General features: G+C 46.6%; 1 protein-coding gene across 5 annotated transcripts in view; it reads right to left on the bottom strand.

The window, feature by feature from the left end:
* Positions 1–1,062: 1,062 nt before the first annotated feature.
* Positions 1,063–11,205, bottom strand: part of MAP2K5 (mitogen-activated protein kinase kinase 5) — a 140,286-nt gene continuing 130,143 nt past the window's right edge. For all 5 annotated transcript variants that reach the window (XM_075044661.1, XM_075044657.1, XM_075044658.1 and 2 more), the window contains one exon: positions 1,063–1,481. In XM_075044661.1, coding sequence (XP_074900762.1) covers positions 1,377–1,481 — 105 coding nt within the window. In that variant the 3' untranslated portion in view covers positions 1,063–1,376. The remainder of the gene's footprint in view (positions 1,482–11,205) is intronic.

Below are 11,205 nucleotides of genomic sequence, written 5' to 3'. Positions count from 1 at the left end.
CCAACCCTGCCTTTCATGGTCCTCTTCTCTTCTGTGTTTTTTTTTAATATGCATCTTAACATAAGGACTGATTAAATCTGTGTCAGTCTGTTGTGGAAATGTACACGGAAACTGCAGGAGTAAGAAACACAGCAGAGACATCGCAATTGTTCTTCTTTCCTTTCTGGTAAGAGCAAACCTGGGAGCCTTTGCTTGACCCAGCTGCACCCATCGTGCAGCGACTCTGACGTAAGAAAATAAGCGATCAAGGTAGAGCTGAGAAAGGCAAGACGCTTCCAAGCAAGCTGCGAACTGCTGTGACAGTAAGTAAAACCCTGCAGCCTGTTCTCTGGCCACGAGGGCAAGTGGCACCCCACAGCTTGGGCCCCTCTGTGCAGCCTCTCTTCCCGCCCCCCAAGCTCATGGGACACTATGCAAGCCTGTGCCGTGGCCCTCGGCTTCCTTGTGTGGCATGGGCAGAACCTGACGCCGTGTTGCTGCTGTTCGCAAACTCCCCATGCTCAGGGCTGCTCTCCCTTTGCAGCCAGAGGCCAGCAGCCCATGGCGACTGTGCGTGGCTCTGGGGCTGCCAGCTCTGGCTGGTGCTCACCCAGCGGCACCCCTACTCCCTGTTGAGGAGAGTGCTGTCTTCTTTCACCTCACCTCTTTCCACATCAGCAAAACCTTTCTGTGCTTACGGATCAGCCTGCAGTGCCTGAGCATGGATGCTCTTTGCACACACCAGCTTGTTGCATGGTCTTTCTTGCTTGGCCCTCCCAGTAAACCTGAGCCACAGCAGCAGGCGACTGGCAGCAGAGGCACCACCGCTCATTTGATAGCGTGATGCTGATCTCTCTGCCATGCTTTTCCTCTGGAAGGGCAATCCCTCACCTCCTTGCAGGATGGGCAAGTCCAGATACTTTTGGTTTTTTTCATTCTTTGCTTTTGTTTTACATTTAAAATCAGCATTTTGTGGATGTCTGCACTCAAAGACAGCCAACAACTCCTGCTGAAATCCTCTGAACACTCAGCGTGTCATTCATACAATAGCAAAAGACTAACAGTTAAAAAATACTCTGGAGCCAGGAAATATACAATACATTCGATAACAAAAAAATATAGATATAAAATACTTGCTTTAAGGCTGCATACAGTTTAACTGAAGATAATCTGAGGACATTAAATTGCTCAGCAACAAAAGAAATGTGGGAAGAAAATCCCTTAATGTGGTGTTGAGGGAAAGGCAGCAACAAATATCCTGAAAGATTTTGTTGATGCTTCTAGAAAATATTTTTAGTAAAATATGATCCAGAGAGACTGAGAGTCCGAAGCGTGGGGCTGGTGCTGCTAGTCCAGGATGAGCTGTTGTCTTGTGCATTGCTGTGAGCCAGTCCAGCTCACTGTGGTCCTTGGGTCGATCGCCGTTCCTCAAGCATCCTGCACACCCACATGGACACGACTTCTGCATTCCCATCGTTGTACTGCACGATGAATGGGTGGCCCTGGAAAGCGGGATAGGTAGACTTAGCCAAGATAAACACAACCCTTCCTGTGACCCCCCCCCCCAATTTTTTTTTTTTTAATTTTTTTTTGAAAAAATACATTAGAACATCCTGTGGTTACAGTCATAAAAATGCAATAAACCAGTGATTCAAACCAGTGAACTTCCTCTTGGATCCATGCTATCCACGTACATCGTTCATACAGAGAAGGGAGGGCTGGGGGAACCCAGCCTCTTTACTGAGGCCTTAGCCTAGCACTCCTTGAAAATACCATTTTTTTTTAAATGTTTGATTAGCTCATTGTGTTTTGAACCAGCTCCTTTCTAGGATGGCCTGCCAGGCTGTTCAACTTCTAAATGATGTTTTGGTAAAAAGATATCCTCACAAAAACACTAACCTACTGGTTTGCTTGTAAAGATCTGCGATCTCTTAAAATTTCTCTCTTCAACAGCCCCCTTGTGCAGCTCGTTCACGTGTATTAATGTAACATGCTCCTTTGTCTAAAAGAAAGCGTAAGGGCAGTCTGCGCTTACAACATGGACTACTTCGTTTGTGGGGCAGAAACTGAACCGTCCCACTGGGCATATGAAAACACGCAGCTGTATGAATGCCACATTCGCTTACCTTTGCGCCCTTGACTTTTATCAGTGGAAACCTTATGCCTTACCCTGTGCACAGGCATCCCTTAAATAGATGGTCCTACAAATTACCTAGGAAAAAACCAATATCCCTCCAAGTGTTGAATTCCTTTTATTACTCGGTCACTGAGCTCTGTGCCTGCAGATGCAGCAGGACCAGGCGCCAGGCTCTGAAGCACTCACAGCGTCCGTAAGGAGAGGGATTTGTTCATGCACATACATGCTAGCACATGTCATTTGGAGTGATCAGTTGATACAGAAACGAAAATATCACCTAAGTATAACTGAAGCGGGTCTTCATGAGAAGCTATTGTGGGAATTAAGTACAATGGAAAGAGGGATAACTATAAAATATTCTCGGCGTGAATTATATGGCTACTGCAGGTGCTGGAAGACTGTGTCTTAGACACCTTGGAAAATCAGAACAGCATCTCAGGATGAAACAAAAATATGGCCCGCAATTTCAGCAGCCAGCTTAGGCAGCTCATGTCTCAATCTGGCCACATTCCTAGAGATGGGAACATGCCATCTTCAGATGAATCTCAAATGAAGTATAAAAATCCACAGGAAACCGAGTACGGCAATTACATAAATGACTGAAAGAAAGCAATCGCCAGGAGAAATCATCACAGATGATGAAAACCTCTACTCCAAATCACTCAAAAGCAGCTCAGTTTTTGCAACACTAAACTTCATAGCTCTTGCAAACAACGCCTGAAAGGAATCAGAGTAGATCTGTCGGGGAGCCTTTGGGAAGGGTGACGTACATGTGGGAATTACCAGCGTGCGCAGCCTGACGCCAGCCGTGGCGGTGAACAACAGCAATCGGCACACGGAGAGCGAGAGCGGGTCTGACGCGGGGCCCGGGAAGCCTGGTCGTTGGCTGGGTTAGGATGGCACCGAGCGGAGCGATGAAGCAGCACCAGGCTAAATAGAGCACAATAAATCCTCGCGGCATCAGCTCCAAGCAATAAAACACTCTGTGGGCCAGGGCCAGCAAACGCAGGAGCCACGGGAATAAAATATGCCATTATCTTCAAGAATTATGGAGGAAGCGCGAGACACTGTTGCTTCAACTCTTTGGGATGGCCGGAAATCTCAGCTAGAACTTTGTAGGGAGAAATCTGAGATGTGGAGAGCCCTTCTTCAGATCTTACTGGGACCAGCTCAGTTGCTTTCCCAGTTAACCTCATAGAGGAAAGATGGAAGGAATACTCTGGTGGAGTGACTTCGCTGAGCAAGAAGCCCACCACGAGGAGAACATGACACACCGACTACGCCATGAAGTTCTACAAATGTCTCAAGTGGTTTATTCCGCCACACTAGCTTCAGATGCCCTGAAAGCTGCTGAACAGCCCCACGCCTGAGTTTCTTTGCAGCATGGGCCCCTGCCTGCCACAACCCCAGGACTTAGCAGAACAGCAGCTTTCCCTCTCCGTGTGTGCATCCATGGGACACTGGCTGCACCTCCACAGGCTTTTGGGAAAGGCAATGCAAGGAAGGGGCAACGCAAGAGTCGTCGCAACCCAAGCCTGCATATGTGGAGCAGAGCCCAGCTCAAATCTTATCTCCCATCTCAGCAACTTCCTGGCACCCAACACATCAACTTGAAAAGGGTCCTGGTCCAGCAAGAAAGACGCTGTCGCTCTGCTGCCTGGATTAGCAGAGGTGCCGATGAGCTCTGCCATGTTGTGTTTTAAGCTCAAAGAAAACCAACACATAGCAATCTCCATGCCAGTAGGGTCCCCAAACAGGCAGCTACAGGTCCCTGTAGCCCATGAAATTAGCATATTACTTGGTCTTTATTTCCTCTCACACTGCAATCTCTGCTGTACTCCCTTGATGGGGAGCACTGCAGATGTGGCTCCTTCTCCATGTAGATGGAGGAACACCATAGTAAGAGGCAAGACAAAGCTAATAAACACATAAAGGTGAACTCATCAATAGTTGTTGGGAGCCAGTTCTCATTTGCATTCATCTCAAAGGACTAATTCCCACAATTAAACTAGTGGGAGTTGAGGTGGTACAGCCTGCAGACTTGAGACAAGAGGATATGGTTAAAAAAATGTGAGGGAGAGACCCTGAAAGTGGGGAAAAAAAGAGAAGTAAGTTTGCCTGTAAGCTAATAAAGAGCTGGGAGGTGATAGGAGACACAGCTGCACCAGTCAGGACATTTAGTGGCTTAATCTCTCAGCAATGAAACAGATTTTACTTTGGAACTACTTAAATGAAACTTTTCCCCATTCATTCATCAGAGTGTAAGAGACCGCACAGGTTCATGGCCAGACCTTGGCAGAGAGAAGATAATTTAATCTAAACAACTATAGTCCAGTCACCTCCCAACAAACCTCACTGCTGATCATCAGTGAGTATATGAATAATTTCAACAGCTGCTGGCATAACTGCATTAGCAAAACCCACAATGTAGAAAGGTCTGTTATGATCTGCTAGTGCAAGAACTACACCACAGGCAGAGCACGGTGCTGGTGACTGGGTGTGCAAGACGTACTAGGACCAGTCATACCCCACACGTGTTTCTTCGCCAGCGTTCATTCATTGCCCTGCAATGTCTATCGCAGCAACAGTTGGTATTTCAGCCCAAACAGGGAGAAACTACGCTCATGGGTTTCCTCTCCATTACCAGCATGAACAGGTCAGGCTGGTGGCCTCCGTTCCTTCTTGGATTTCATTATTTACCAGGTGCACACAATACACAGCCTTTGGGAACGCCTTACATTTGCACTGCAGGCTTCAACCCAGCAGCTGCCCTGCTTTTTTCCCCATGGAAAGCGTTGGCCTGCTCAGTCTGTAACTCAAATTTGAAATGGGGGAAAAAAAAGCCACACCAAAAGCCTACAGAATCTAAAAGACACTGCAGTGACTAGGATGAAGCTACAACAGAAACGGCACGGTTGCAGTCTGAAGAAAGCTCGTGAGTTTTTCGATGTAAAGCTCCTTTTGTGTGAAAGCCCACATACGTGTGGATGTGCACATCCCACAGAAAACAATCACTGAGATGCCGAAGCCTGCAGATGCAAGATCACCCGACTCCTGCAAATGGGAGGCTGCAGTGCGACTCTTGTGTGATTACAGGTTTCCAAAGCAAAGTCAGTTCAAAGAACTTGCTTTCCCCTTCTCAGATTTGTCAGTGCTTCCCACCAGGCTCGAGCTGCCAGCCCTTAATTTTATCTCCAGGCCTTTGAAATTGTGGGCAGCTGCTACCTGCCATTGTAATCGACCTTTCTGATTTTGCTCTTTGTAACTGCTACAGAAATAGATGTTTTCCCCCAATATTCAATTTTTTGAAGCAAAATTGCTTCCTTTCAGTCATTCTTAGCTGTAGACAGTAACTTTAAATTTGTCAGAGAGCTCTGAATTTCCCATCCAGGTAGATGTGTGTGTGCTCACACTCAGCTGTTGCTTGGAAAATGGTCCACCAAGGAAGAACAATGTATCCAGAGGTACCAGAGTCCATTGGAGAGCTTTGAGGATGGCAGCAGACAGTTCAATGCTACCAACAGAAGATGGATGATCTTAAAGTGATGCATGTAAGTACACAGATGCTTGCGGCACTGAGCATATGGACAATGTCTTTTTTCTTCCAACACCTGGCTACTAAAAATCTTTAGCTTTGGTCTTGAATGTCTAACATCAGGAACAACACTTAAAGACAGACAGCACCCTTCTTTTTTTACCTCCTATTCCAGACATCCCACATATGTTTGGGTTTCATCATTTTACTAAAGAAATTCAATCTGAAATATTCCTGGTTTTACTTGGTTCCTACCTATGAAAACAACTCAGAAGAGGGCACGGTGGGGAACCCAGTGACAGGAGTCCTGGAATTTATTCCCAAGCTGCCACATCCTTTCCAGCGTGACCTTCACAAAGCTGCTTAATGTCCCTCAGCCTCATAGTTAAAAAGGGAATAAATGAGTCTGCTGTCTCACAAGAGTGCTGTGAGAATCAGTGCAAGCGTGGTTTGTCCAGCACTTCAGTATTTTGGGGTGCAAAAGGTGCAAGAGTAAGGTAAATGCTTATTATAAGCCAGTATCCTAGAAGTAGCTGTTTCAGCTCTTAAACAAAACAACGGTCAAGGACAGTAGTGAGAACTAGGGAAAAACAATCAAGAGCCCACAGACAAGGAAGAGCAGATGCATTGGGGCAATTAAAAAACAGCTATTAAAGCCAGTCCGCTTCTACCATGAATCTCCTTTACGATGGAGAGACTCCCCGCAGAGGAGCACATCTCACACCCACTATATCCTTGCATTTAAGCTACTCACAACATGCAAAGCGAAATTGCAGGCTATGCAAGGTTGAAAACATCAGCTAGCCATACTGCTCACCCTATTTGCTTTGTTTTGTGAGGTTATTTCACTGAAGCCTGGGGTTTTACACACTCACTTTTCTCCCTAGGAATAAGTTTAACTTGAAACTACTCTTTAGACTTCCTCTGTTTTTAGATTATACTGCTCTAGTGAGGATTTTTCTCAGACTGAAGGGATGTTTTTACTAGAAGCTGTTTTTCAGAATCTGGTGGTTGTTTTTGTTGTTGTTGTTGTTTTGTTGTTTTTTTGTTTGTTTTGTTTTGTTTTTGTTGTTGTTGTTGTTGTTTGTTTTAAAATAAGGAATAGGAGAACAGAGATTTCCACCAAAACTAAGACTAGTGTCAGTGGGACCTGTCTTTACAAATCTGGGTGGACAGCCCATGGCATGTTGAGGTCAGGCACCAAGAGCAAGGAGGTCACAAGTGGCCCAAGGATGTGCAATGTCCATGGACGGCCTGTGCTGAAGTCTACGCCAAAACCACTTTGCTGCTTCTAATACCTGACCTTGCTAGACCACATCTTGCTCAGCAGCATCTTGCCTGCTGCAGTCATGCCTGCAACTGCAATAAAAAAAATACATCAAAGAGCAATACAGAACTGTGGACAATGCACAAGTCCATCAAACTTGGCTTTGGTCTGCTTACAGCAACATTTGAAGTGAAAATGCAGTACAAACTATGTAAGAGGGACTTGCGCCTGGCTTAGCATCCAGATATGTCTCAGGAAAAACATTTAAGATTTCCTCCAAAGTCTCCAGCCACTGTCTCTTCTGCTCTTAGCGACTTCTCCATAAAGTCACCCTGACGGGTTGTCTGCATTTTGCCACTATTCAGCATCTAGTCCCCCATTTCCCCCTTTTCAGGCATTCAGAGTACTGCAACCATTAATGCCCGCAGTCCAAAACACGCACACGTCAGAAACCAGAGCCTGAAACTGGAGATATCTTTGGAAGGGAGAGTGGAGAGAAGGGGCAGGGAGATTAGACAGGGAGGGAAGGAAGGAAGAAGGGAAAAAAAACCAGGTAAAAATCAAAACTGCTAAAGGACAAATGCAGCTGCACCATTCCAGGTCTAGTGCATGCTCAGGCTGCAGGATGGGCCTGGGATAAATTGTGACCTCAAGAAAGAAAAAAAAATGAAAGTCACAACAGCTTGGGCACTATTAATAAATTCTGGCCACTGAGTGTCTCAGCCACAAATAAAAGTCCCAGCCCTGACTTCAACAGTGAGCAATATCTTCTAAAACAAATACAAGCAACCTGCTGTATTTAAATATTCCCATACAGATTTATTTTGCTTTGCAAAGTAACACTGAAAAAAGTTAAATGTGTGGAAGCTTGAAATGTGTCTTCTGTTGTAGCAGCCGGTTTCTCATTGCCCCGGTGAGATTAGACTCTCTGCTCGGTGTGGTGTGCATGCTTTTTTTGCAGCATCCATCCACCTGTTTTTTTGATGTGGGGAAGTTAGCTGGCTTCCAGCACAGATCAGCCCTGCATTCACATCCCCCTGGGCAGCAGCAGTCGGGGTGCTGAGCTGTACCCAGCTCTCCTGCTCCAGCAGCACGCTAACATCAGCAGAGAGCACAGCTCTTCTATACTGGCACTTACGTCCACTGTGAATTGGCAAGTAAGAGATTGATATTAAACCTTCCTTAGTAAAATCACTGTAACGGAGACTGTTCATGCCCTACCAGTGATGGTTCACCCAACATTTGAGTCTCAGTAATGTGCAGGAGCTCACTGCAACACTGACAGGCGTAATCACGGAGGGAAGCACGACAGCAAGGAAAGAGATGCTCATGAGAGAAGCCTGAAGGTATCGTGGGACGTCCCCATGACAGACCTGATACCATCCCCACACGTTTCATATTTGCTCAGACTTCTATGCATGTTCATTACAAAGCAGTAACCACCTCCTTGCCAATTCTTAAATACCCAGCCTTAAAAATACCTGGCAATCAGTACGTCCAGCAGACCCAAGCAGCAGAAAATAGGTTGAAAAGCCACCACCGAACTGCTTCCCCATACTGGCCAGGTACTGGCCTGCCTTACCCTGGCCAGAGGTTTGGCTCAGTAGGATGCACAGCTGCACAGCGATTTCTGCAGCCAAGGGGAAGCAGCCGCTGGCGAGCGCACAGCAGCTTGGAGCCGAAAAGGTCAGGCAGGACGGGTCCAGGGATAGCCCCAGAGTGAGTGTCAGCCAGCCTAATTTTGTGTGTCAACTCTGAAAATTAGATAAACAATGACAAACCAGGCTTTTTAAATGAACTTGTCTCATCTCGTTCTCTTGATAAAGGGTACATTTCTCAAGTTGCAGTGTCCCACCAGACAGGTTAACTCTTTCAAAGGGGAGCGCCTCACAGAGGGTGATGTAAACGATTTAAATATCTGACATGAAATTAAAAGGGCAGTGCCCCCCTGAACACACAACCCTGGTAATTCGAACTCGTTGCTCACAAACCATCAATCATTTAGCCCAGTCAATTAAATTGCCATTATTCAAGGGTAAAAGTTCTGTAATTTTACCTACCCTTAAAATTCAGCAATTTGCTTTCATGGCCTTCTCCTCCAGCCTGAGGAATCTTCATTTCTGATATTAACCTACCCAGAGCTTATTGCAACAAACTTTACACCACATCCTCAGCAGGACTGCAGACACATGGCCCTTTTCCAGCACCAGGTGCCCACGTGCAGCTCTGCTCCGGATCTGCTCGCCGGTATCGCTGGTAGGAGCGAGGGTGAACTGTCCAGGGAAGACGAAGTCCCCCTGGGACACAGCCCTAATACAAGACCTGTGCATCACCCACAGCCCCGCATCTGGGCTACCTGAATCCTTTCAGCGATTTAGTCTAATGCATACGTAACAGTTTACACCGCCTCTCATACACAAGTCCAGGGAAGATCAAAGCTTCACAAGAGTCTCACCCATAAATAGGTTCCTCTGCCACTGACTATAAAATCTGTCTGGAGAGCACCAAGGAGGTTTAGACCAACACTGAGGCTCCTAAACGCTGCCAAAGGAGAGGCAGACAATAAATAATATCCCTTAAGCAATGCTTCTGTGATTTCAGAGGACTCTCCAGGCATAAAACAAGTGAGTGTTTACTGTGAGACTGGTTTAAAAGGTCCATGAAATAGGCGGCTACGAACCTTAGCCAGGATGGCGACAAAGTACATTGCCAACATGAAATACTGGTCAGTCACAAATTTCCTTCTGAATCTGCAAAAATGACAGGGTGGTGCTTCCTGAGGCAGAGAACACGAGGGGGACAGGGAGGACACAGACAGGAACCTTAATTCCAAATGGTGCTCAGTGATAACTGCTCTTTTTTGACAGCGCATCCAGATCTAACTCACAACGTCGTCATCTTGTATTTTTTTCACTGGGGCAGTGAGAGGTTAATTGGGGAGGGCAGCATGACCTACTCTGAGCTCTCCTGGATTATATGCCAGGGTCAGTGCTTGCTCACTGCATTGCCATGCTAGGAATTGCCCAGGGGCACCTGAGCCAGCATAGAGAACTGCACCACTGCAGGAGGACATGAAGGTTAAGGGGAGGAACCTGGGAACGCCATCCCGCATCCCCTTGATCTACAGGGTGGCTGTGGCTTGAGCAACAGATTGCACAGGGAGATGAGCAGTGCCGTGGCTTTCCTGCCCATGCCACAGCCAGGCTGGAAGGACTGTGCTTACTGCCAGGATCACAGCCAGGTGCCCCCATGGCACCACCTCGGTATCTCCTACTGCTTTGGCAACAGCAAAAGCAGCACTGAGTTCCCAGGGTGCTGCTCTCCCTCCTTCTTTTCTCCTCCGTGGCAAGAAGAGCCAAGCCCTGACTTTCAATCCTACACGGCCAAGGCCAGCGCCAGCTGTGCCATCAAGGCACCCTGTGCTGTACCGCTCATGCGGTCTGAGGGAGCACTACTGCCGCTCCAACGCCACGGGCAGGAGAACCGGCAGAGCCAGCACTGGCTATAGCCACTGCTGCAAACACTTGGGGGCTGCCTGTCGACATCCTGAAAGCCCGTCTTCCCTGCAGCCAGGAGCGAGCTGCAAAGACAGACGTTAACGTAAACCATATGAATACAGAGGAGGAAGTAAGGACACCATTTGAGGGACCAAGGTCTTATGTTAACGACTACATGACACCCAAACGTAACCACAAGACCTAGCAAATTAGAAATGACAATAAAAGCCCTCATGCTTACGCAAGGTACGTTAGGAAATAAGCAGCATTGCTGTTGGTTGCAACAGTGCCATCCTTTTAATGCTCTCTTTTACAGGAATCCTCCCAGACTGTGCAGTTAAAGGACTGTGCTCCATTTATTACAAAGAAGCACAGACAAATTATGCATTTCCTTTAAAAATTTGAATTCAGCATAACAGAAACCATAATAAAAAGATCCCAACTGTTGCAGACACAGACTATCAAGACAATGGCAGTGCCCTTAGACAGCATTTCAAATACAGTTTATTAGTGTGTGATATGAAAAGGGTATTTTTATTGCATGATATAATGCAATGGGACCTTGGGCGCTCTGCAGAAGGACCTTGCACTCAGAAGTGTAATGAACCCATAGTCCAAAAAACATTATACTGTACATTAACCTATCATTAATGGCACATTAGGGCTAGGGGCATTGCACGCTTGCTGGTCAGGGCTCCATCAGGACAGTATGGAGGAAACCACAGTCTTCACAGGCTTAAAACAAATAGAGAAAATAAATATTACTGATGGCTACAGGCTGCTTTAAGGG

Source organism: Buteo buteo, chromosome 13 (genome assembly GCF_964188355.1).
Source record: "Buteo buteo chromosome 13, bButBut1.hap1.1, whole genome shotgun sequence".
NCBI lineage: Eukaryota > Metazoa > Chordata > Aves > Accipitriformes > Accipitridae > Buteo > Buteo buteo.
Note: the sequence above shows the minus strand (reverse complement) of the source record. Positions and strands in the feature narration are given on the sequence as shown.